Source organism: Sphaeramia orbicularis, unplaced genomic scaffold, assembly GCF_902148855.1.
Source record: "Sphaeramia orbicularis unplaced genomic scaffold, fSphaOr1.1, whole genome shotgun sequence".
Taxonomy (NCBI): Eukaryota; Metazoa; Chordata; class Actinopteri; order Kurtiformes; family Apogonidae; genus Sphaeramia; species Sphaeramia orbicularis.
Window position 1 is genome coordinate 286,338 of NW_021941571.1, and position 26,533 is coordinate 312,870.

Sequence of the window (26,533 nt, forward strand, 5' to 3'; positions counted from 1 at the left end):
CTGTTACGGAGGCGTGTTGTTGTTTGTGTGTGTTTGTGTGTGTTTGTGTGTGTGTGTTGTTTGTGTGTGTTTGTGTGTGTTTGTGTGTGTGTGTTTGCTTCATTAATGCCTCTTCCTTGGTGCTAATGGTGCCTGTATGTTTGGATCAGTCATGCTGTCAGGCTGCGTGATGTGTCCTCCATCGCAGCCACAACACGCTCATGCCACGCCGTCTTCCGCTGCCTCTAGCCTACATCACCGTATCAACCCCTCCTCCTCCTCCTTCTCTACACACACTCTTACTCTCAAACACACACACACATACACCAGTCCCACCTCCCTTTCCCCAAACTACAGTGAAGCCCATTCAACCGATTCTCCGCAGTGCTGAAAGAGCAGAGTGAAGTAAAGAAGGAGAAGGAGGAGGAGTAGGGAGCGAACAGAGGAGGAGAAGCGGGGAGTCGCAGCAGAATCGGAGCCGAGGCGGAGGCACAGATCGGGGGGGAACTGCTCCTTCAGTGGAGGCTTCAGTCCCAGCAGCTCTCCGCTCTGCAGGGTGAGTAAAGCTTCCAATGCTGTATTTATTCTATCTGCACTGAGCGCTGAAGCAAACCCGGTATTCCCCCCCCCCCCCCCCCCCCCCACACACACACACACACACACATCTGCTTTTACAGCACTCTTCAGGCTCATTGAAGTGCTTCTGTAGGTACAAATGTCAGGACTTGTGTTTGTTCTGCAGAGAATCATGGTCATGTGTGTTGCTGTGTGTGGAGTCCAGCAGTGTTAAAGAGGAGGAGGAGGAGGTGTAGAGGAGGAGGAGGTGTACTAGAGGTGGTGTAGTGGAGGAGGAGGTGTACTAGAGGTGGTGTAATGGAGGAGGAGGTGTACTAGAGGTGGTGTAGTGGAGGAGGAGGAGGAGGTGTAGAGTAGGAGGAGGAGGAGGTGTACTAGAGGTGGTGTAGTGGAGGAGGAGGAGGAGGTGTCGAGTAGGAGGAGGAGGAGGTGTACTTGAGGTGGTGTAGAGGAGGAGGAGGTGTAGAGGAGGAGGAGGAGGTGCACTAGAGGAGGTGTAGAGGAGGAGGAGGAGGTGTATTAGAGGAGGTGTAGTGGAGGAGGAGGAGGAGGTGTACTAGAGGTGGTGTAGTGGAGGAGGAGGAGGAGGAGGTGTACTTGAGGTGGTGTAGAGGAGGAGGAGGTGCACTAGAGGAGGTGTAGAGGAGGAGGAGGTGTATTAGAGGAGGTGTAGTGGAGGAGGAGGAGGAGGTGTACTAAAGGAGGTGTAGTGGAGGAGAAGTGGAGAAGGAGGATGAGGTGTAGTGGAGGAGGCGGAGGTGTACTAGAGAAGGTGTAGTGGAGGAGGCGGAGGTGTACTAGAGAAGGTGTAGTGGAGGAGGAGGAGAAGGAGATGTACTAGAGGAGGTGTAATGGAGGAGAAGGAGGTGTACTAGAGGTGTAGTGGAGGAGGATAAGGAGATGTAATAGAAGAGGTGTACTAGAGGAGGTGTGGAGGAGGAGGAGGTGTAGTGGAGGAGGACGTGTACTAGAGGAGGTGTGGAGGAGGAGGAGGAGGTGTAGTGGAGGAGGACGTGTACTAGAAGAGGAGGTGTACTCGAGGAAGTGTAGTGGAGGAGGAGGAGGGCGTGTACCGGAGGAGGTGTACTGTAGGAGAAGGTGGTGTAGTGGAGGAGGAGGTGGTGTACTGGAGGAGGAGGTGGTGTACTGCAGGAAGTGTAGTGGAGGAAGAGGTGGTGTACTGGAGGAGGAGGTGGTATACTGAAGGAGATGTACTGGAGGAGGAGGAGTTATAGTGGAGAAGGTGTAGAGAAGGAGGAGGTGGTTTAGTGGAGGAGGTGTACTGGAGGAAGTGTAGTGGAGGAGGAGGTGCAGTGGAGGTGGTGTAGTGGAGGAGGAGGTGTAACAGAGGAGGAGATACAGTGGAGGAGGTATACTAGAGGAGGAGGTGTAGTGGAGGAGGTGTATTAAAGGAGGAGGTATACTGGAGGAGTAGATACAGTGGAGGAGGTGCAGTGGTGGAGGTGCAATGGAGGAGGTGCAGTGGTGCTGGTTTGATGACAGCTGCTGCTCAGTGTGAGTCTGTCCAGACGTTTGGACGAATGCACTGGACTGTGATTAGAGATGAAGGACACTGGAGGACTGAGCAGAGGACAGTCTGGACAAAGACAGAGGAGGAGGAGCAGCAGGAGGAGGAGGAGAAACAGGAGGAGGAGCAGGAGGAGGAGGAACAGGAGGAGGAGGAGGAGCGGGAGGAGGAGGACGCAGAGAGTGTGAGGCAGATGCTGAGCCAGTGTCCTGTGTGTTAGTGAATCAGAATGTGTATTTGACAGTAAAGGCAGTGGAATGTCCTAGAACACAAGGAACACAGGGTTCTACTAGGATGTTTGTCCACCAGTTTATTCCAATGGGATTGGACAATACTGACGTCCATCAGGTCAGTGATGTCCATTGGGTCAGTGGTTGTCCATCAGGTCAACGGTCGTTCATCGGGTCAGTGGTGTCCATCAGGTCAGTGGACGTCTGTCAGGTCAGTGGACATCCATCAGGTCAGTGGTGTCCATTGGGTTAGTGGTGTCCATCCGGTCAGTGGACGTCAGTCAGGTCAGTGGATGTCAGTCAGGTCAGTGGATGTCAGTCCATCAAGTCAGTGGATGTACATCAGGTCAGTGGTGTCCATCAAGTCAGTGGACATTTGTCAGGTCAGTGGACGTCCATCAGGTCAGTGAACGTCTGTCAGGTCAGTGGTGACCATCGGTTCAGTGGTGTCCATCAGGTCAGTGGATGTCCGTCAGGTCAGTGGATGTCTGTCAGGTCAGTGGTGTCCCTCAGTCAGTGGACATCCATTAGGTCAGTGGTGTCCATCAGGTCCGTGGATGTCCATCAGGTCAGTGGTGTCCATCAGGTCAGTGAACGTCCATCAGGTCAGTGGATGCCTATCAGGTCAGTAGTGTCCTTCAGGTCAGTGGTGTCCATCAGGTCAGTGGACGCCCATCAGGTCAGTGGATGTCTGTCAGGTCAGTGGACATCAATCAGGTCAGTGGTGTCCATCAGGTCAGTGGATGTCTATCAGGTCAGTGGTGTCCATCATGTCAGTGGACACCCATCAGGTCAGTGGACACCCATCAGGTCAGTGGTGTCCATCAGGTCAGTGGACGCCCGTTAGGTCAGTGGATGTCCATCAGGTCAGTAGTGTCCATCAGGTCAGTGGTGTCCATCAGGTCAGTGGACATCCATCAGGTCAGTGGTGTCCATCAGGTCAGTGGACATCCATCAGGTCAGTGGACGCCCATCAGGTCAGTGGATGTCTGTCAGGTCAGTGGATGTCCATCAGGTCAGTGGTGTCCATCAGGTTAGTGGATGTCCGTCAGGTCAGTGGATGTCCATCAGGTCAGTGGTGTCCATCAGGTTAGTGGATGTCTGTCAGGTCAGTGGATGTCCATCAGGTCAGTAGTGTCCATCAGGTCAGTGGATGTCCATCAGGTCGGTGGTGTCCATCAGGTCAGCGGACGTCCATGCTTTGTATGTAAACCTGTCAGTCCAGCTACATAAAGGTGGACTCAGAGGATATGACAGTGGAATACGTCAGTGTGTTTGACTGTGGTTTCATGTTCTTCTGCCCTGACGTATCAGCTGGTCCTCTTATGTTCTTCTTTGTGAAGGTTTGGTTCTGGTGTTTGTGTTCTGTGGCCTCATACTTACCTGTTGGAGAACCTGGACTCCTGCACCAGGACTTACAGTCCCCCTGACTGTTAAAGGCAACAGGTCCATTCTACCCGAACAGAACCATGATGTCCAGGCCCATGACAGAACCCACTCTCAGAACCACAGATGTTCTGTTGAAAATCTAATTAACCCTGTGGTTGGTTCTGGACATACATGTGCCTGTCTTTGTTGGACCTATGTTTTCTGTGTTGGACATATGTGACGTGCTGCTGTTCTTTTGTCTTCTGTCCTTTTGTCCGTTGCTCTTCTGTCTTCTGTCCTCTTGTTTGTTGTTCTTCTGTCCTCTTGTCTGTTGTTCTTCTGTTCTTTAAATGTCCATCTGGTTTGTGTCCTCTTGGCAGATCCATTGCTGCTGACAGAGGGACATATTGCCGTCTCAACAGAAAATACCCCCCCACACATGCTATATCTATCTAACCCAGCAGTGCCATCTGTGGAGCCCCGCTCGGCACCATGGGATATGTAGTTCGGTGCAGCTCAGCAGTTGCTCCACACTGACCCGTGGCTCTTCGACTCTTTCATCTCTGCGTCATGTGATTCCGCCTTTTCTTTTTCCGCCACGTCTTAATTTTGCGAGCCAGGCTTTGAGCGGCGTTGTGGGGGCGGTGCCAGGGACAGTTGGAGCCGGTGGTCATTAGAGACCAGCAGAACTAGGTCCAGATATCGGGGTCAGCAGTTATTTATTCGTTTATTGGTTTGTGTCGTATGTGGACGTTCATATGGGACCGCTGGTGTTTCACTGCTGCACCTTTAACACACACGACAGAGAACACATTCAAAAGCACATTTTTACCAGAACATCTACATGGCGTTGAATTAGAACCTGCTGTCATGGATCTGAGCGTCCCATTGGCCGTGAGCTGGAGGGAAGGGGCGGCGTCTTCATCAGCGCTGTTGTCTTCATCGTCTTCATGTTCATTAACAGGTTCTTCAAACTCCTTCTCTGACTAAACTACTGTCAGATTCATTTCACATTTTATTTGTTTCTTCTTTGGGACAAAATTTGTTTACAGTTTGGACATTTTCCAAATATAGAACTTACAGTGTCTGTATAGAACCTACAGCGCCCGAAAAGAACCTACAGCCCCCGAATAGAACCTACCTATATAGAACCTTACACTGATGCAGTGGAGGATGAAGGACTAGTAATACACTAGTTCTTATTACATTTTGCGTTCTATACTACACATGTTCTACCTTTGGAGTGGGGGGGTGCTCTGTGTGTTGCTGTTTGGTCCACTGCAGTGTTTCAGAGCCTGTTCCTGCGGTTCTGCCTAACCCACTGAATATGAAGCTGTGTGGACCTGGTTTGGTCCAGTTGTGCTGTTGGATGGTTTTTCCTGTTCAGTTCATCACATCACAATGTGTGAACGTTTCCCAACACACACAGACTGTGCAGAGGCTGGTCCACAGTCAGATCCAGGAAACAGACCATTTGTACAGGAATTCATACAGACAGAGCTGATGAAGGACCTGCTGATCAGACACACAGACAGATGCACAGACAGACACACAGACAGAAACACAGACTTCACTGTGGGTCTGACTCAAATGTAAACCCAGTCCCTAATAAATCCAACTCAAAGTTCACATTTTGCTGAGGACGATTGGAAAGACCATCTGTGGAATGAAGAACGAGTACGTCTGTGTACGTCTGTGGATTCAGTGAAACGGGTTCTATTTTTGGAAACCCTGGTAACGGTCACAGCCGGACCAGGTCTGATGTCAAAGTATTATGGGATATTTGAGTCAACACTCACTATGTAAATCTGAAGAGGATGAACACAAACAGCACAGTCTGTTCAGCTGAAAAAGCCCCCGGCCCAAAAACAAACAGAAGAAGAAGAGGAGGAGGAGGCATGTGGGATGTCAGCTGACCTCTGACCTCTGGGCCGTGTCCTGGAGCCACGCTCGCCTTCAGGAGGAAACCACATCACAGAAACAAGAAGTCACAAGTATGAGCTGGGTTTGAATGTGCTGGGACAGACGCCCCCCTTGGACATGTCCACTGACCATTTGGACATGTCCACTGACTGTTTGGACATGTTCACTGACCGTTCAGTCGGTCTTCAGTCCATCTTCAGTCCATCCACAGTCCATTTCAGTCCAGCTTCAGTTCCAGCTTCAGTTCCAGCTTCAGCCTGTCTTCAGTCCATCTTGTCCCTAACCCTGTGTCCTCCTCCTCTTCCAGATGTTCTCCTCTCTTATGTCTCTCTCTTATGTCTCTCTCCTCCTTTTTCTGTCTGTTCATTCCCTTCGTTCCAGTCCCTCCTTCTGTTTATTTCCTCCTCATTTCTTGTCTGTTTTCTTTGTCAGTTGATGTTTTTCATATAAATCCGTCAAACGGACCTGAGTCTTTGTGTCCTCGGTTGTTTCTGAGGGACTCCAAACAGACCAACAGGACTGACCGTCCACCCTGTCAACTTTTCAGCTCTGTCCTTTGGGTTCTCATCGATAGGGTCCATATTCCCAGAACCACCAGAGGATGGCGTCAGGTGGACAGAAACAGCTGATCACACCTGTCATGGAGGACACAAACTGGGTCAGACAAACACCAGCGGACACGCTGAACTTCTGAGGGTGAAAACCAGCAGATGACTGATGCCTGTCTTTGGTCCAGAGTCCAAACGTAAACCTTTTCATGTTTCCAGGATCAGAGATGAGAATTGTATTTATTGGACCTGTAAATAACCAGCTGGGTCCTATTGAGATGGGGGGGGGGGGGGTTCTTTCAAGGGAGACCAGGTTTACAAAAAGAAAAGCACAAGCATTTGTAAACACAGAAACAGCCCACCCAGTCAGTGAAAACATGTACAGACCACCAGCATGGATTCATCCGACTGAACACTGTCTGTAAAATCTACTGAAGAGGCTTCAGTCCTTCAGTCCTTCCTTCTTTCCTTCTTTCATCCTCTCTTCATTCCATCTAACTGCTCTAAACACTGTTCCGTTCATCTTTGGTTCATTTCATGTCCTCTGTTGCTGTATTTTCCATTTCCTTGGTTTCGTTTGTGGCCTGTGTGACCTGGGAGCTGTGCTTATTTTCTCTAGACTTAAGCTGCAAAGAGGACGCCGTCTCATCCCATTTGGCATCTGCTATCTGTGCAAACGCAGGCGTTGCTCCAGTCGGGCCCTGAAATGCGTGATACATTGACGATGATCGTCGTCCAAACCCACATTTCACGTGAAACTCCTGAAGAACTGCAGAAAACTGCAGAAACCCACAGAATGATTGACTGCTTTGTGTGTTTGTCCAGACTGTCGGTGCAGATTATTTACTGGTTTGTGTCTTTGTCCAGACTGTCAGTGCAGATTATTTACTGGTTTGTGTCTTTGTCCAGACTGTCAGTGCAGATTATTTACTGGTTTGTGTCTTTGTCCAGACTGTCAGTGCAGATTATTTACTGGTTTGTGTCTTTGTCCAGACTGTCGGTGCAGATTATTTACTGGTTTGTGTCTTTGTCCAGACTGTCAGTGCAGATTATTTACTGGTTTGTGTCTTTGTCCAGACTGTCGGTGCAGATTATTTACTGGTTTGTGTCTTTGTCCAGACTGTCGGTGCAGATTATTTACTGGTTTGTGTCTTTGTCCAGACTGTCGGTGCAGATTATTTACTGGTTTGTGTCTTTGTCCAGACTGTCGGTGCAGAAGACTGAAAAAACCCTGGAATGTGATGAGAAGAACTGTTTGTACAAGTGCAACACATGCAGATACCTCAAAAAGTACTTGGACTGTGTACTGAAGTACAGCAGTACCAGTACTACAGAAGTACTACCATGGATGAGCTGGGTTTAAATTTCCTGAATGTATGACAGTAGGTCTAATTAGTTCAGGTCTGGTTCAGGTCTGAGCTTCAGCAGCTGGAACTTCAGTAACAGTTTTTATGGACTAATGGAACAGTCCTGAAACATGTGAGAACATCAGTAAGGAAACTAGAAGCACTCGGAGAGCGCAGACCTCCGCCAAGGCTGATCAGTGGCCCCCCCGTGGGCCCCCCCACCCCCGATCACCACCAAAATTTAATCATTTCTTCCTTATCCCATTTCCAACAAACCCTGAAAATTTCATCCAAATCTGTCCATAACTTTTTGAGTTATGTTGCACACTAACGGACAGACAAACAAACAAACAAACAAACAGACAGACAGACAAACAAACACTGGCAAAAACATAACCTCCTTGGCAGAGGTAATAAGCCCTGTGTCATGAAGATAAGAAGACAAAAGGACAATTCTTCAACTAGTCCTGAGTCCTGACCTGTTTCCTGGTTCCAGTTGAGTCCTGACCCGTACTTTGATGTGGATGGGTCACATGGTTCTGTCAGAAGCAGTTTCTCCTCGCAGCTCTGTTTGTTACATAACCCATGGGACAAACACTGCAGAAAACATCCAAACAGATAACGGCTGTCGTCCACAGACTAAAGGGGACAGCACTGGGATCAGCTGGGTTCAGGAACAACGCTGGTCCTGCATGTTGGTCTGATACTGGACCCGGGCCTGGATCTGGGCCTGGACCTGGACCTGGACCATCAGCTGTTCTACATCTGAAATCCCGTCTCACTGTCTGCATTTCCTGTTTATTGGAGACGACAACAAATGAACAATTGTTACGTTTAATTTAACACATGAAATCAGTTTCAGGAGAAGAAACAAATGTAACAAATTAACTAAGGAAAACAAAAATACATACATATTAGAACCCGACCGATTACGGCGTATCACCAATTAATCAACATAGGCCAATATGTAGCCGATGTGGCCGATATATTAACTTTTTTTGCTGTGCGGAGATTCTGTCGCTCGCTGCTCCTGTGTGTGCGTGCGTGTGTGTGTGTGTGTGTGTGCGCTGCCCGGAGAACAAGAGGAACTTTAAAGCGAATTAGTTTCACTTTCACTCCTGCTCGAACAATGACACTACCCCACACACACACACACACACACACACAATCATAATCATGGAGCTACCCCCCCCCCCCGCGCGCACTCGTTCACGTGCTCTGACAAGGAGGGACTGCTTACCCCCCCACCCCTCTTTCCGACCCCCCCACCCCAGCAAAAATCACGGACCGCTACTGCGCGCTCTGACAAAGATGGACCGCTAAGCCCCCCCCCCTTTTATGAAGTATTCACCCCCCCTCACATATCCATGTCCATGCACTTCCTGTCTCCCTCACAGTTTCATTCTGCAGACAGGCCTGGGTGTTAATAGTGTAGGGGAGACCGGTTACAGTTGTAACACAGGTCAGTTGTAACTCTTGCAGTTACTCCAATCAGGAACAACTTAGGACTCACCTAATTCACTCTGCACATGCTCAGTTTAGTCCTCAGTCCACATAAGGAGTTGTAGTGCCGTGAGGCAGACACATCAAAATTTGTGAGTGAAAACGTAATTGTGTGCTCAGTCATATTTTTTTGCTCTAATTATTTTTGTGATTGCATAGTTTGCATTTGAAAGTTGTGTAAATTATCTGTGTGAGATAAAGATTTATGCAACTGTTAATCCACCTGTCCCCAATTATCTAATATAAGATTATTATATCCTGTGTAGATCAGTGTTCTTATTTCATATATTGGCCAATATCGGATATCGGCCGATATATTGTATATCAGCTTTTTTTGCCCCCAATATCGGTATTGGCCCCAAAAATCTCATATCGGTCAGGCTCTAATACACACACATGTATATACACGCACACACACACACACACACACACACACACACACACACACACACACACAGACACACACACTCCTCCTCTTCATCCCTCCCTAATTCCTCCTCTTCCTCCCTCCTTAACTACTCCTACTCTTCATCCCTCCCTAACTCCTCCTCCTTTTCATAACTCCTCCTCTTCATCCTCCCTAACTCCTCCTCCTTTTCATAACTCCTCCTCTTCATCCTCCCTAACTCCTCCTCCTCTTCATAACTCCTCCTCTTCATCTTCCCTAACTCCTCCTCTTCCTCCCTCCCTAACTCCTCCTCCTCTTCATAACTCCTCCTCTTCATCTTCCCTAACTCCTCCTCTTCCTCCCTCCCTAACTCCTCCTCCTCTTCATAACTCCTCGTCTTCCTCCTCCTCCTCCTCTTGCTCCTCCTCCAGGTCCACATGAGTTCCTTCAGTACCAGGGCGCTGACGCTGCTGTCATCGGTGTTCGGCGCCTGCGGCCTCCTGCTGGTGGGCGTTGCCGTGTCCACAGATTATTGGCTGCTGATGGAGGAGGGCGTGGTCCTGCAGCAGAACCAGACCACTGAGGTGAAGATGGCGCTGCACTCGGGCCTGTGGAGGGTGTGCTTTGTGGCAGGTCAGTCGTCTCTTTTCAGTCTTGTTTTCACACACACTTTGAACCAACCATGAACGCTTCAACATCCACTCCAGTTTGATCCTGGTCCTTCCACTAGAACCAGAACCAAGCAAACAAGTCTGACATTTACATAGCGTTAGCTGTTACCCACTCCTGACAAACATTAGTCCCTTTGGTCCATTTGAGCTAAACTGTCTTCATATTTATATAAATGTGTTCAAAACAGAAGTGTGGAATGTTGGTTTGTCCATTCAATCCCAAATGCAATGGTTAGTTTATTTATTATCATGAGATGACACGACATGTCATTCCATAAACATGGCAACAAATGTAAATATGTTTGTTTACAGATATATTCATTATTCTTCTATATTCTCCCTCTGTCTCCTACTGAATTCTAAACTGATGTGGTTTCCTGCTGTGTCCACACATACACAGACAAGTTTGGGTCCAACTCTTCTTCTCTTGTTCTAACATCCATCCACATCTGTTTGTGTTGGTCATGTGACTCTAGTTGGACTCAAAGGTCTTTCCATTACAGTTTTGGGTCATAGACCAATTAAACTATGAAAGAAAAACTAGAGTTTGGGTGAAATTGTTGCTTTTCTATTTGACAATTTTTTATGTGCAAGTTATTTTCACGCAATTTGAGGGTCAATGGAAAAGGGACTATAGAGTCACATGGGAACCAGTCAAATGTGAATTTAATTTCCTAATTAACCCTTTGAAGACCTGTGTGTCACTGGTGACGCGTCATTCAAACGACTGTAACTCCTGAACCGTTCACTGACAGAAGCCAACTGTCATCTTTGATCTGAGACTGGGTTCTTTCTATTGGTCTAGAACACATGAGGGTAGAGGTCTGCATTGGCGGAAGGGGAGGGGTGGAAGTGGGCGGAGCAGAGAGCAGCAGTGTGCAGTCGGTGAGAGACATGGCAGATTTTTATGACTTTATTAGTGTTTTACAGAGGTTTTAGAGGTGAATTCTGTAAATAATTGTATATAATAGTGAAGGAGGTGCTGTTCTGGAGCATTGTACTAGTATGTCTGGACGTGTTTTTGTCAAGTTTTGCTTTTTTTTTTTGCAGATCATGGATGAAAATAGTCATTTATTAATTTATATGACAGGTTGAGTGTCATTGGACTCAGATCTTTTGTGCCGTCGTCTGCTGATCACATGGTCCTGGTTCCTTCTTTAGAAACCTCCATTCTCCCCCTCTGAGCTCATACTGGTCAGATCTGGTCCTCATTGACCACATCATACACCTCTCAGGACCTGGACCTGGATCTGGTCTGGAGGTCCACAGGTGGCCTCCTCTGACCCCCCCATGTAGGAAAACCCCTCAGACTGGTTCACAGTGTGTTACATAATCCAGTCAGATTTGGTGACATTTAGTTGAGTTCTTACATAAGGCTGTGTTTTTACATAATGTGTGTCCACAGCCCTAAAACACCTTTGAAACAGCCCTAAAACAGCCCTGAAACACCTCTGAAACAGCCGTAAAACAGCCCTGAAACAGCCGTAAAACAGCCCTAAAACAGCCCTGAAACACCTCTGAAACAGCCCTAAAACAGCCCTGAAACACCTCTGAAACAGCCCTAAAACAGCCCTGAAACACCTCTGAAACAGCCCTAAAACAGCCCTGAAACACCTCTGAAACAGCCCTAAAACAGCCCTGAAACACCTCTGAAACAGCCCTAAAACAGCGAAACAGCCCTAAAACAGATCTGAAACAGCCCAGAAACAGCCCTGAAACAACTCTGAAACAGCCTTAAAACAGCTCTGAAACAGCCCTGAAACAGCTCTGAAACAGCCTTAAAACAGCTCTGAAACAGCCCTGAAACAGCTCTGAAACAGCCCATAAACAGCTCTGAAACAGCCCAGAAATAGCCCTGAAACAACTCTGAAACAGCCCTGAAACAGCTCTGAAACAGCATTAAAACAGCCCTGAAAGCCCATAAACAGCTCTGAAACAGCCCAGAAATTGCCCTGAAATAACTCTGAAACAGCCCTGAAACAGCTCTGAAACAGCATTAAAACAGCTCTGAAACAGCACTTAAACAGCTCTGAAACAGCCTTAAAACAGCTCTTAAACAGCCCTTAAACAGCTCTGAAACAGCTCTGAAACAGCCTTAAAACAGCTCTGAAACAGCTCTGAAACAGCCCTAAAACAGCCCTGAAATACCTCTGCAACAACCCTAAAACAGCCCTTAAACAGTGCTAAAACAGCCCTGAAACAGCCCAGAAACAGACCTTAAACAGCTCTGAAACAGCCGTTAAACAGACCTAAAACAGCCCTGAAATACCTCTGCAACAACCCTAAAACAGCCCTTAAACAGTGCTAAAACAGCCCTGAAACAGACCTTAAACAGCTCTGAAACAGCCGTTAAACAGACCTAAAACAGCCCTGAAATACCTCTGCAACAACCCTAAAACAGCCCTTAAACAGCCCTGAAACAGCCCAGAAACAGCTGTGAAACATCTTTAACGGTTAAAGGTGGACGTTTGGGTCTGTAAGGGTTAAAGGTGGACGTTTGGGTCTGTAAGGGTTAAAGGTGGACGTTTGGGTCTGTAAGGGTTAAAGGTGAACAGTTGTATTGGTCATTGGTTCTCATCATATTGTAACTGAAGGGTGAAGGAGGAAACTTGAATTGTGTGTTTTCAGTGGTGTGCTCAGATTCAGTCAGATGTGAGCCTACTACTTCTGAATCCTGTCCTCAGGTTCATCTGTGCTTAGATCTGGACCCAGAGGACGAGCTGGAGGAGGACAGACTGGTTTGGACTTCACTCTGATTTCACCTTCAATAAAAGCACCTTCATTGACCGTTATTTTAGTCCATAATAGGTACAAGTTTCAGAAACATGTCCTCTGTTTCAGAATCCTGGTCCTAGTTGTCTCTCTGGGTGGATGGTGGTTGGAGACAGACGTGTCCTGGTCGTCTTTTTTTTTTTTTTTTTTCATGTGTCCTCTGGGTTTGAAGTTAATGGTGAAGTCCATCTCCGGCTCCTGAAAGTCCCTCTGTCTCCTTGTCTTCTTCCTCTGTCTCCTTGTCTGTCCTCTGTGTTGGTTTCCATGGTAACCTGTGGGTTTTCTGTTTTTCCTGCGTATGCTAATGTGTCCATTCGTCTCCTGACCTGCTGATAAATGTGTCCCTCTCATGTTGTGTCCTTACTTCTTGTCTTTCTGTTTTGTCTCTCAGGACCAGAGAAGGGCAGATGTGTGGCATCCGAGTATTTCACTGAGCCGGAGATAGAGATCACCACAGAGAACACAGCCAACATCCTCAGTAAGTGTCCCCGCACAGGAAGTGTCCCTGCTCTGGAAGTGTCATCACAGAACCCCCGGAACATCCCAGACCCTGCGGACCATCCCAGAACCTCCTTTAATCCTGGTCTTGTGGTTGGGTTTCTTTCAGAGATGGTGCGGACAGCCACGCCCTTCCCCATGGTGTCCCTGCTGTTCGTCTTCACTGCCTTTGTCATCAGTAACATTGGACACATCCGTCCTCAGAGGACCATCCTGGCCTTCGTCTCTGGGATCTTCTTCATCCTGTCAGGTGGGTTCAGCAGAACATTCACTGTGTGTCTTTTCTGTGTTTTTGGTGTTGTTTCGGTGTAATGTCAGTGCAGGTAGTTAAATATAGTTAATGTTTCAGTAGTTACACTGGATGTGGACAGACATCCTGGTCCTGTCCCCGTCTGTCGGGCCTCACCGCGGTTCTGGGTCCACAGCCGACCCCGTTTCCTTCCAAAGCGGTGCTGAGGAGGCTGGACGGTGGAGGTCTGACATGTCAATCAGACAATGAGTAATGAGGAGTCTGGTCGTCCTCAGGAAGACACGTCCTCAGACTCTGCCATTATCTCCTCAGTAAATGGACCGGACATGACGCTCCAGAACCTTCAGACTCTATTTGGACCAGGTAGTCCAAGGCCTGGGTCAGCGCAGTCGATCTGAGGCTTTGGACGAATGGTCGCTCTGATGCTGGTGGAAATGGTCCTGGTGGCGTCTGTAGACATTAAAGGCTTTACAACCCAAATACAGAAATGACCTGAGGACAGAACCAACAACCAAACAGACTATCGAACGGAACCAGTTCTGTACAAGAACTGGTTCTGGATCCCCATCCCATGGATCCTATATTTCTATGGCTGTAAAACATACGGTGGCTCCAGTTAACTGAAGTTCAAATCCTTTGATCCAGACCTTCAGACCACGATGTGGACCAGACGTCCAGTCTGTGGTGGGACCAGAAGATGAGGTCTGGATCTGGATCAGACCGGACCATGGTTCACTTCATGTACAGTGGTTTGAAGTTTCAGAACCAGTAAAGAAAGAAAACAAACAGAAGAAAATGAGGTGATTGGGTCAGATTGTACACAGGAACCACGGATCCACTGGATTGCTTTCCTTGTGTTGGACTCACTCCAGTTCCAGGTGTTCAGTCACAGAGGAACAGTTTATAGGGCAGCGTTTCCAAACAGGAGAGGACAGAACCAGGACAGAACTTCAGTCTGTGGAAGACCAAGCAGATAAGGATCAGAGCCAGAACCAGGGTCCAGATCAGGGTCAAAATACTTTATTAATTCCAATATTTCAGCAACAATAACAACTATTATTATCACTACTAGCGGCATTGTACCCATGGTGCCATTGTACGATAGCATGAGAGGCTAAAATCTCCCAGCGTACCTCACAATATTTGAATACGGACATAAAATTGTGCCTAGTAGGTAGTCAGGTAATGTTTGTATTCATTTGGAGAGTTTGGCAGCGATTGGGTCTGTGGTGAGCTTGGACTTGGTCTTAGGTGAGCAGGGACCCGGTCCGAGGTGAGCTGGAACCCGGTCTGTGATGAGCTCAGACCCAGTCCGAGGTGAGCTGGGAGCTGGGACCCTGTTAAAATCTCCCAGCATACCCCACAATATTTGAATACGGACATAAAATTGTGCCTAGTAGATAATCAGGTAATGTTTGTATTCATTTGGAGAGTTTGGCAGCGATCAGGCCTGTGAAGGCTGAGGAAACCCGTACAAATGCCCTCCTGTGCTGCAACATCGGGACATCGATCGGACAAACGCTGGACAAACACGTGCTGGACACAGAAACATCCATATTATTATTATAAGTAGCAGGAAAGAAATTGTCAATACAACTATACACACGTCTATCTATCTAGCTATCTAGCTATCATATATAAATATATAAATATATATATATATATATATATATATATATATATATATATATATATATAGATATAGATATAGATAGATAGATAGATAGATAGATAGATAGAGATATGTATATAACATGTTCAACATGTATTAGACACATTTAATCCATATAATGAATCCATTCCACCTTTTTTTAAATTCCTTTAAACCAGCACCAGTGGAACCACAGAGTACAAACACAGTGAATAAAAGAATGCAATGTGTGCAGAACATTGTTGTTCTTTCCTGCTGTGGTTCTACAGTAGAACATATGAAGCAGACAGCAGAACTGGGTCTTAGTGTGTGTTTTTTTTTTTTTTTTTGCTTGAATTCTAAAACTGTTTTTTCTCACCTCATATTCACATGTTTTCTGTTCATCAACTCAGACCTCAGTGTTCTGGGTCAACACTCAGCCTGTTCTCTACATGGAGTTCTAGTAGAACCAGGTCCCTGTCACAGTTGGACTTTAATTTGTGATGGTTCTGGTTCAGGTCCACGTCGTCCAGCTGATCTGGCACCTTCATCAGCTGTTGGTCTGTGAGTTTCTTCCTGATCCCACGTGGAGTCGAAGCTTCAGTTTATGGTTGATTTCACTGGAGCCGAGACATCAGACCTGTAATCTGTGGAACACTGGCCTGTGGTTCTAACTTCACCACAACACCGCCATCTGGTGGACAAACACACACAGTACAAGCAGAGAAAGCGGGGGGGGGGGGGGGGGGGGGAGATAGAAGAGAGAGAGAAAGGAGAGAGAGAGAGAAAAACACGGAGGGAAAGACAGAGAAGGAGAGGAGAGAGAGAGAGGAGATGGGGGACAGGGAGAGAGAGAGAGAAAGAGGGAGGGAGAGAGAGAGAGAGGGGTAGATTAGTGTGTATTTTTTGTGTTGTAGGTCTCAGTTGTGTGTGTCTTCTGTTGTAGGTCTCAGTCTGGTGGTGGGTCTGGTCCTCTACATCTCCAGCATCAATGACGAGGTGATGAATCGCCCTCGGGAGCCTGAACAGTTCTTCCACTACCACTATGGATGGTCCTTTGCCTTCGCCGCCTCCTCCTTCCTCCTCAAAGAGGTGATTCAAACACAAAGCACACACATGGACCCCCCCACCCAAAAAAACCAAAACTAAACAGTCCAAATGTTTGTAGAAGCAGCTTCGACCTCAGCAAACGCTCAAATATCAAAGTGAGAAGACAAAAGATCAACTTTAATAGAATATGAACGATAGAATTCAGCTGAACTTACAACTGCAGGAATACAGTTGGAAATACAGGAGTAAAGACTGACAAACAAACACTAGAGTCTGTCAGCACCACAAACAACAACAACAACAATAATAATAATAATAATAATAATTAAAAAAGGAGGGAAGAAGTCCTGCCTGGGGGGGGGTTAAGTATCTTGTATCTTGTTCAGTAGTGAGGTTAGGATGGAGCAGGTGATTGACAGGTGGGTGTGGGCGGAGTCTGCAGTGATGCGGACACTAAAGCGGTCCGTTGTGGTGCAGACGGAGCTAAGGCCAAAGGAGAAGCCGTACACGCACCAGTGGATCTGTGTTCTGACCCTCAGCTGTGGACATGAACCCACAGAACCACAGAACTGGGTCATGGCTTCAACACAGACAGGAGGTTCCACTGCACGGTGGGCGGGCTCAGCCTTAGAGATAGGGGGAGGAGCTCAGATATCTGGGAGGGGCTCAGAGTAGAGCCTCTGCTCCTCCACATCCAGAGGAGCCAATAGAAGAGGTTCATCTGGTGAGGATGCCTCCTGGACTCCTCCCTGGGGAGGGGTTAGGGGCGTGTCCGTCCAGGTGGAGACCTCAGTCCGACCCAGGACACGATGGATGGATTCTGTCTGTGGTCTGGAGACCAATCAGGGTTCACCTGGAAGAGCAGGTGGGAGGGGCTGTGTGTGTGTGTGGGGGGGTTGTCTGGGCTCCTCTCTTTTCTTCATCAGATCACGTTCATATCGAAAAACGAGTGTTTTAGGTTCATATTTCCACCTGTGTGCATGTGTTTGGTTTCATGTAATTCAGATTCACAACATGTTTTAGTGTTTGAATGAACACACACACACACTGTTTGCAAATGCAGTGTGGACCCACTGAGCACATGCACAGACACAGACGTACTGAGCATGTGCACAGACACAGACCCACTGAGCACGTGCACAGACACAGACCCACTGAGCACGTGCACAGACACAGACGTACTGAGCACATGCACAGACACAGACGTACTGAGCATGTGCACAGACACAGACCCACTGAGCACGTGCACAGACACAGACGTACTGAGCACGTGCACAGACACAGACGTACTGAGCACGTGCACAGACACAGACCCAGACACAGACCCACTGAGCACGTGCACAGACACAGACCCACTGAGCATGTGCACAGACACAGACCCACTGAGCATGTGCACAGACACAGACGTACTGAGCATGTGCACAGACACAGACGTACTGAGCATGTGCACAGACACAGACCCACTGAGCATGTGCACAGACACAGACGTACTGAGCATGTGCACAGACACAGACCTACTGAGCATGTGCACAGACACAGACCCACTGAGCATGTGCACAGACACAGACGTACTGAGCATGTGCACAGACACAGACGTACTGAGCATGTGCAGGTGTGCGTAGGAGCTGTGATCCTGCATCAATATTCATAAATGTTAATGGATCCCAGAGTTGAGGACAGCAGCTTCATCTGGATCACAATACCTGAGGAAGAGGTGGAGGAGGGGCTCCTTCCTCCGCCTCCTCCTCCTCTTTCTCCTCTTTCCATCATCCTCTTCTTTCATCTGGTCGTTTTTAATCCTCATCTTTTTCTTCCTCCTCTAATCTCCTCTGTTCTCCTCTTCCTCTCCTCCTCCACTTCCTCCTCCTCCTTCTTCCTCTCCTCTTCCTCCCTCTCCTCCTCTTCCTCCTCTTCTTCCTCTTCCTCCTCCTTCTCCTCTTCTTCTTCCTCTTCCTCTTCCTCTTCCTCCCCCCTCCTCTTCCTTCTCCTCTTCCTCCTCCTTCTCCTTCTTCTCCTCCCTCTCCTCCTTCTTTTCTTCCTCCTCCTCTTTCTCTTCCTCTTCATCCTCCTCTTCCTCCTCTCTTCTTCTTCCTCTTCCTCCCCCCTTCCTCCTTTTATCTCCCTCTCTTCTAGGTTCCTCTTCCCTGTTCTTCCTTATCTATTCTATCTGTTCTAGATCTATAACAGCTGTTGCTCTTCTGTTCTATCTGTTCTAGATTTATAACAGCTGTTGCTCTTCTGTTCTATCTGTTCTAGATCTGTAACAGCTGTTGCTCTTCTCCAGTCTCTGCTCTTTAAACAGTCGTTTTTGCATCTCTCTCTCACATTTCCCAGGGTTCATTGGGTTTTTGTCGCTGATGTTGTGGATGAATACTGAATGAGCTGTGAATGTTGAGCAGATGCCCACTGAGAACATGAATACATTTTGGATAATGGCTCATTCCGCCGAGGAGCGTCGAGCCTTTTTGTCAACGCTGTGCTAAATTATTCTGCATTTATTTAATTTTCTGGTCCCACTGGTGTCGAACGGCAGCCTGGGAGGGGGCAGGGTCTTGTACATCAGAGCTTTGGACTGTGATTTGCTGTTCCAGCTAATGTGTGGATTCTGTGGATGTGAAGTGACAGGGCCGTCCATCAGCTGTGTCCTCTGTGTCAGCGTCCATCACAGACAGAGCTGTGGACACACACTGTTCCCACAGGACGGTGTTTGCTGCATGCATCTGTCCACGGCCCTACGGACACTGCACATGAGCCACCAACAGGGACCTGGAATCAAACCGACAACCACAAAGTCAAACACTAACCCACTGCACTCATGAAAGCATCATAAACCCAGTCATGAACATGCACAGAACATCCAGTTTTTATCACTAAAGTTTGTTTTCCTTTGGACTGATGATAAAGGATACAGTTATTGAACATGAATGCATCAGCTGGACATCAAACATATCGAACCACTGGCGTTATCAAAGCAGGAGGTCGTCACAGCTGAAGATGAGTTGATTTCTGAGGCTCAAATGTGAAAGTTCAGTCCAAGGTTCTGATAGTTTTGGATTTTTCATTATAGTTTAGTTTTACTTAATTTAGACTTTTTTTTCTCTAATTCAGTTCATTTTAATTGATTTTTAGAGCAGGTTTTCTAGTTTTGATCAGTTTTCATTTTTTTTGTAAATGCTTAGTTTTAGTATGAATTTTAGTTCAGTGGTCTCTTTTCTCTTCTTCTGTGTTGTCGTATTCAAATCAATCCCAGACAGGACTCTGCTGCTTTAGTCTCCATGTTTCCAGGTAGAGTGGGGACCAGAAGACGACTGGAAACCACAAGTGAACACAAGTGACGGACCCTTAAATATCATATGGTGAAAGCAGACAAAACTGATAGAGCCAAATAAATCGATTTCATATCAATCTGACATTGACAAAGACAAAAATGAAGGGAATTTTTCCAAAATTTTTATCCGTTTTAGTTAGTTTTGTAAACACACAATACAGTTTCAGTTAGTTATGTTTTTTTCTTTTAATTATAGTTTTTATTTATTTCAGTTAACGAAAATGTTTTTTCAATTCTAGTTTTGGTCATTTCGTTAATTTTGGTTAACGATAATAACCTTGGTTCAGTGTTTGTTTTGTTCATAGGAGCTAAAGTGCATAGATCTGAGGTCAGATGTCTATCTGTAGACGTGTTCAAGTATTTCCTTCATGGATTCAGTTTGAGATTCTCCTCCTTAAACGCAATAAAGTGAAAGACTAATGTACCTGAATGCATCACAAAGCACCATCCAATCACACATTCAGCTATATTGTCAGCTCTGATGAGTCCACATTCCTTCTAACGTGGTCTGGGATGCACCAGGGCTGCGTCCTGGACCCGCTGAAGGACCGACCCCTCAGCTGATCAGTGTTTGAAAGCCTTCAGATGTTGGTAGGTGTTGACTCAGGTGTGTGTCTGTGTGTGTGTGTGTCCTCAGGGTGCAGGTGTGATGTCCGTCTACCTCTTCATGAAGCGTTACGCTGAGGAGGAGCTGTACCGGCCCCACCCCGCCCTCTACCGCCCCCGCATGTCCGACTGCAGCGACTACAGCGGACAGTTCCTGCACCCGGACTCCTGGCCTCCTCCGCAGAGGGGGCGCAGCGCCTCCGACGTCTCCTCCGACATCTCCATCCAGCTCAACCAGACTCCGCCCCCTCAGCCGCCGCCTAAAGGTGGCAGTTCCCAGGCCACACCCTCCTCGTCTGGCCCGTCGTCGGCCGCCAGCTACCAGCTTCAGCCGGCCTCCTCGTCCTCCTCCTCCTCGTACCCGCACCCCCTGCACCCTGCCGCCACCTCCACCCTCCCCAGGGTGTCCCACGCTCATGCCCATTCACAGCCCCACCCTCACCCGAGCGGGCCCCCGCCGCAGTCCCTGCCGATGGCTCCGCCCTCCGCCGTGCCCCCTCCTCACTACCACACACACATGAGGATGAGCGCCTCGCCATGTTAGACCACATATACCGTAGGGGGGTGGGGGGGGTGGGTTAAACATATTGGGGGGGTGGGGGGTGGGTGCCTTTACAGCTATTTCATCACAACACAAACACACATCTGTCCTGAGGGGGAGGGGGCACAAAGGATGATGAAGGAAGATGAGGAGGGAAGGGGGCGGAGGGATGAGTCAGCGCCACACCGACCCTCCGACGAAAACTGACACTCACAAAAACTGGAACAGAACAAGTTCATGTGTCATCAGGACGTGATACAGAGGCGACAGTGAAGTGGCGCTGCACGGAACATACATGAAGAAACATAGTTAGGTAGGTAGGTAGGTAGTTAACCCCCATCCAACCAGGAATTAACCCCCATCCAACCAGGAATTAACCCCCATCCAACCAGAAATTATCCCCCATCTAGCCAGGAATTAACCCCCATCCAACCAGGAATTAACCCCCATCCAACCAGAAATTATCCCCCATCTAGCCAGGAATGAACCCCCATCCAACCAGGAATTAACCCCCAACAAGCCAGGAATTAACCCCTGTCCAACCAGGAATGAACCCCCCCCCCCCCAAAAAAAAACCCCAAACTGCCCAAAAATCACCCCAAAACTACCCCCCCAAAAAACACTACCCAGAAACCACCCAAACCCCCCCCAAAAAATAAAAAAAACCTCAAAAAAAAAACCTACCCAACCCGCCCTCAGACTTGGTCAGACCATGTGATCAGTCTTAATCAGAGACATTTAAACAGAAATGCCAGAGTCCACCGTCCGTCTCAGATGGACAGTGTCCAGTTTGACCCCCTTCCTGCGGTCCCGTCTTGGTTCCATTCAGTCCTGGTTCGGATTCGGGTTCGTGTTGTAGCGTTTCACCGCCCACCGCCGCCTCAGGGCCGTGTTTGTAGCCGTTTTTTAGTTCAATAATCTGTGTAGAGCCGCGGTTCATTCCAAGGAAACAAACGTAGCATCGAACGGCAGCGTTAGCATCTTTTCTACAAACCGGTGTGAAATGTGGCAGACCCAGAGGTTCCGCTGACGTTCCATATGTTCTGGGTTCTTCTAAAGCTGAGCGTCCACACCCTGTAGCAAATGCATGCATCTGCAGCCGCTTCATTTTGGCAGGTTTTGGGTGAATTTAGCTGAGATTGGGTGTAAATACTGGACCTAAAACCTGTTTACATAGAACCTAGAACCTGTTTACATAGAACCTAGTATCTGTTTACATAGAACACATAGAACACAAGGACAGGTGGATGTGGACTGACCTGAGCTCAGATGTTCTAATAGGAGTGTGTTTTTGTTCTCAGTTTGAATCCAATAAAGCTTTGCCTGGTTCTGCTGGTTCTGGACTGGACTGGTTCCTTCTGTGCCTCCGTCTGGTTTTTGTCTTCCTCTTCCAGCTCCGGTTCCGATTCGGTTTCAGGTCCACGTCCTCATCCAGGTCCAGGTCTGCACATGGATCGGCTCTGTAAGTGTTCTGGGTCTGATGTTTGGTTTTTGTTTAGACAGAACATTTGACCCCGAAGAACTGATGCTGTGAGGAGCAGAACCTGAACCGGTTCCAGAACCTGAACCGGGTCCAGAATCAGACACCGTCCACGTAGACGTTGACCTTCACGCTGTGAGTAGAACTGAAGTAGAACGGGTTCATCCACACAAACTGAACAGAACCTGTTAGAACGTCCTCAGTCTCTGATCTCTAACGTTCCAGGTTCTATGAGCTTCGTGTAGTGACGGTTCCTGACAAACGTGACACGTTGGTTCTTCCTCATGAACTGTGACATCATCAGTGGGTGTGGTCATTCCAGGTTATGAAGACAAGTAAGTCCTCCCACCTTGGTTCTGATTAAACTGGTGTGAACACTGGTTAAGAACCAGGTCAGGAACCAGGTCAAGAACCAGGTCAGGAACCAGAGGACCACAGGGACTGAGGCCTCCTGGGGCTCCAGAACTGGACCTGGACCAGGGACATCAGCAGGAGCTCCCAGACGTGGACAGGCTGTTCTGGAGACTCATGTGGACCTCCAGGGACGGTGTGGGTATAACCTCAACAGAACCAAGATGAAAGTAGACCAATGGGACTGCAGGACCTGGACTGAAGCTGAGCCGGTCTGAGGAAGACCTGGAGGTGGACCAGGTGTCTGAGGACAGAGTAGGTCTCATATTTACCTCCAGGTCCAGACCCTGGAGTCCGGACCCTGGAGTCCGGACCCTGGAGTCCGGACCCTGGAGTCTGGACCCTGGAGTCCAGTCCCTGGAGTCCAGACCCTGGTTCTGACGGAGGCTGTGAACTGGGTCCTGGGTGAATGTTCCTGTGCTGTTGCCGTGGAAACCAGCTGGTGTCAACATGACGTCCTTTATACTAAACATGAGTCACACTCACATTAGTCATGTGACCAAACCACTAATTATGTAACAACACAAAGGCTGGACTCAGATGCATTCTGGGTAATTATTCAGGTCCGACTCAGAACCAAATGCATCTGATTGAAAGTCTCATCATGGTCAGAGCTGAGCTTTAATACCCATGATGCATTTGGTGGAAGTGTTTGGACATGGATCGGATGGAGGCGTGTCTGTGTGTTCACAGACCTGTCAATCAAACACATTGGTTTACGCCCCATGTTCCTGACAGAAAGCCAATCATTAGTCTGAGCTGCAGCGCTCACCTGTGTGGTGCATCATGGGTATTTGGAGGGAACAGCTGTTGGACCAGAACCACCCCTAACCCTAACCCCTAGTCCTAGTCCTACCCCCTACCCCAAGTCCTAACCCTGACCCCAACCCCTACCCCCTAACCCTAGTCCTAACCCTACCCCCTACCCCTAGTCCTACCCCCTACCCCTAGTCCTACCCCCTACCCCTAGTCCTATCCCCTACCCCTAGTCCTATCCCCTAACCCTAGTCCTACTCCCTAACCATAGTCCTACCCCCTAACCCTACCCCCTAACCCTAGTCCTACCCCCTAACCCTAGTCCTACTCCCTAACCATAGTCCTACCCCCTAACCCTAGTCCTACCCCCTACCCCCTAACCCTAGTCCTACCCCCTAACCCTAGTCCTACTCCCTAACCATAGTCCTACCCCCTAACCCTAGTCCTAACCCTACCCCCTAACCCTAGTCCTACCCCCTAACCCTAGTCCTACTCCCTAACCATAGTCCTAACCCTACCCCCTAACCCTAGTCCTACCCCCTAACCCTTAACCTTAACCCCTCCCCCTCAATATTTTGTATTGCAGTTGTTGTGAACAAACCCGTGTAAATCTTCTCATGTTCAGATCCAACTCTAGTTCAAAGTCTATATTTATATGAGTTCTAACATCAGGTTGAAACAGATTAAACTCCACCCACTTTTTGGATTCTGGTTTTGGTTCTGGTTCTGCTTCAAGGCCTCAAACAAACAGGTCACATGTGCAGAACATCAACACTCTGAGCCAATCAGGACCAAGACAAAACCACACCAGGAGGATTATGCTGAACACAGGCCCAGAGGTTTGATGGACTGGAACCATAAAGAGTGGACCCAACAGAACCAGAACAGTCCACCTTTATAGAGGAACCAGAACAGGTGAGCGGTTCTAGACCTCTAGCTGTTTGTGTCTGCGCCTCCACATCAGTTCTGTGGGAGATTGGACTGATGTTCTCCAAAACAAAGAACAAAAGTGTTCCAAACAAAAAAAAAAAAAAACGACAGTGGAACAAATGTTCTGGAGGAGGAGGACGACGACTGTCCATGTTCTGATGGATGAAACAGAAGAACCAACTTTTAACACCTGGAAGAACAGTCAGTAGAACCTGGGAGAACAGTCAGTAGAACAAGGGGAGAACAGTCGGTAGAACCTGGAAGAACAGTAAACAGAACCTGGAAGAACAGTAAACAGAACCTGGGAGAACAGTCAGTAGAACCTGGAAGAACAGTAAACAGAACCTGGGAGAACAGTCAACAGAACCTGGAAGAACAGGACAAAGAACCTGGGAGAACAGTCAGTAGAACCATCTCCTCTAGTCTTCATCTCATCTCTTCTGGTCCATGGCTTCATGTCTGTGTCTCTGTCTTTTGTGGGTTCCTTGTGTCACCGGTTGGACTCGGTTGGACTCGGTCCCTGGTGGACGAACTTGTCCTTAATGGGACTAACTCACATGTCCTGCTGTGTCCTCTCTCATGCTTGTTTGGAGGATTTTCTGTTTCCTGCCGCTTCTGTGGAACTGTTCACAGAAGAAACTAATGTTCCTGTGTGAGGATTGTCTCCACAGGACATGGACGCTCCTGCGAATGTAGGACGTGCACAAGCAGCCGCTGTGCTGGAGCGCCATGGAGCAAGGCATTAAGTCCTGGGGACTCTGGGGTGGTGATATAGTGGTGCATTTGTCAAACACTGAAACTGGGAAATGTTTGGGATGAAGACGTCGCAGCAGGAGCACAAAAGACGGACAGATGGACACCAGCGGATGGATGGACACCAGCAGATGAATGGACACCAGCAGACGGATGGACACCAGCGGATGAATGGACACCAGCGGATGGATGGACACCAGCGGATGGATGGACACCAGCGGATGAATGGACACCAGCGGATGGATGGACACCAGCAGACGGATGGACACCAGCGGATGAATGGACACCAGCGGACGGATGGACATGAACAGACGGATGGACAACAGTGGACAGATGGACATCAGCAGACTGACCACAGCAATAATGACTCACACGTCCGTCATCGGTCCATCATCTGTTCGTCATCTGTCATGTCCGTCATCTGTCTGCTATCTGTCCGTCATCTGTTCGTCGTCTGTCTGTCATCTGTCTGCTATCTGTCCGTCACCTGTCCATCATCTGTCCCTCATCTGTCCGTCATCTGTCTGTTATCTGTCCGTCATCTGTCTATCATCTGTCCGTCATCTGTCCGTCATCTGTCTGTTATCTGTCCGTCATCTGTCTATCATCTGTCCGTCATCTGTCTGTTATCTGTCCGTCATCTGTCCGTCATCTGTCTGTTATTTGTCCGTCATCTGTCTGTCATCTGTCCGTAATCTGTCTGTTATCTGTCCGTCATCTGTCTATCATCTGTCCCTCATCTGTCCGTCATCTGTCTGTTATCTGTCCGTCATCTGTCTATCATCTGTCCGTCATCTGTCCGTCATCTGTCTGTTATCTGTCCGTCATCTGTCCGTAATCTGTCTGTTATCTGTCCGTCATCTGTCTATCATCTGTCCCTCATCTGTCCGTCATCTGTCTGTTATCTGTCCGTCATCTGTCTATCATCTGTCCGTCATCTGTCTGTCATCTGTCTGTTATTTGTCCGTCATCTGTCTGTCATCTGTCCGTAATCTGTCTGTTATCTGTCTGTCATCTGTCTGTTATTTGTCCGTCATCTGTCTGTCATCTGTCTGTCATCTGTCCGTAATCTGTCTGTTATCTATCTGTCATCTGTCTGTCATCTGTCCGTAATCTGTCTGTTATCTGTCTGTCATCTGTCTGTTATTTGTCCGTCATCTGTCTGTCATCTGTCTGTCATCTGTCCGTAATCTGTCTGTTATCTGTCTGTCATCTGTCTGTCATCTGTCCGTCATCTGTCTGTTATTTGTCCGTCATCTGTCTGTCATCTGTCTGTCATCTGTCCGTAATCTGTCTGTCATCTGTCTGTCATCTGTCTGTCATCTGTCTGTTATCTGTCTATCATCTGTCCGTCATCTGTCCGTCATCTGTCTGTTATCTGTCCGTCATCTGTCCGTCATCTGTCTGTTATTTGTCCGTCATCTGTCTGTCATCTGTCCGTAATCTGTCTGTTATCTGTCTGTCATCT

General features: G+C 48.1%; 1 protein-coding gene across 1 annotated transcript; it reads left to right on the forward strand.

Annotated features, from left to right (window-relative positions):
- The first annotated feature begins 259 nt into the window (after window positions 1–259).
- Window positions 260–21,300, forward strand: cacng7a (calcium channel, voltage-dependent, gamma subunit 7a). The gene is made up of 6 exons (XM_030129895.1): window positions 260–535; window positions 9,821–10,022; window positions 13,224–13,310; window positions 13,440–13,580; window positions 16,157–16,302; window positions 20,226–21,300. Exons 2-6 carry the CDS (start codon window positions 9,827–9,829, stop codon window positions 20,736–20,738), a joined length of 1,083 nt encoding a protein of 360 aa, XP_029985755.1. The 5' UTR covers window positions 260–535; window positions 9,821–9,826; the 3' UTR covers window positions 20,739–21,300.
- Window positions 21,301–26,533: the final 5,233 nt, after the last annotated feature.

Excerpts from the sequence above, each read along its gene's own strand:
- cacng7a (XM_030129895.1), top strand. The coding sequence starts at position 9,827 with ATGAGTTCCTTCAGTACCAGGGCGCTGACGCTGCTGTCATCGGTGTTC. Across the intron at positions 10,023-13,223 it reads GAGGGTGTGCTTTGTGGCAG|GACCAGAGAAGGGCAGATGT; the intron begins GTCAGTCGTCTC and ends TTTGTCTCTCAG. Across the intron at positions 13,311-13,439 it reads GAACACAGCCAACATCCTCA|AGATGGTGCGGACAGCCACG; the intron begins GTAAGTGTCCCC and ends GGTTTCTTTCAG.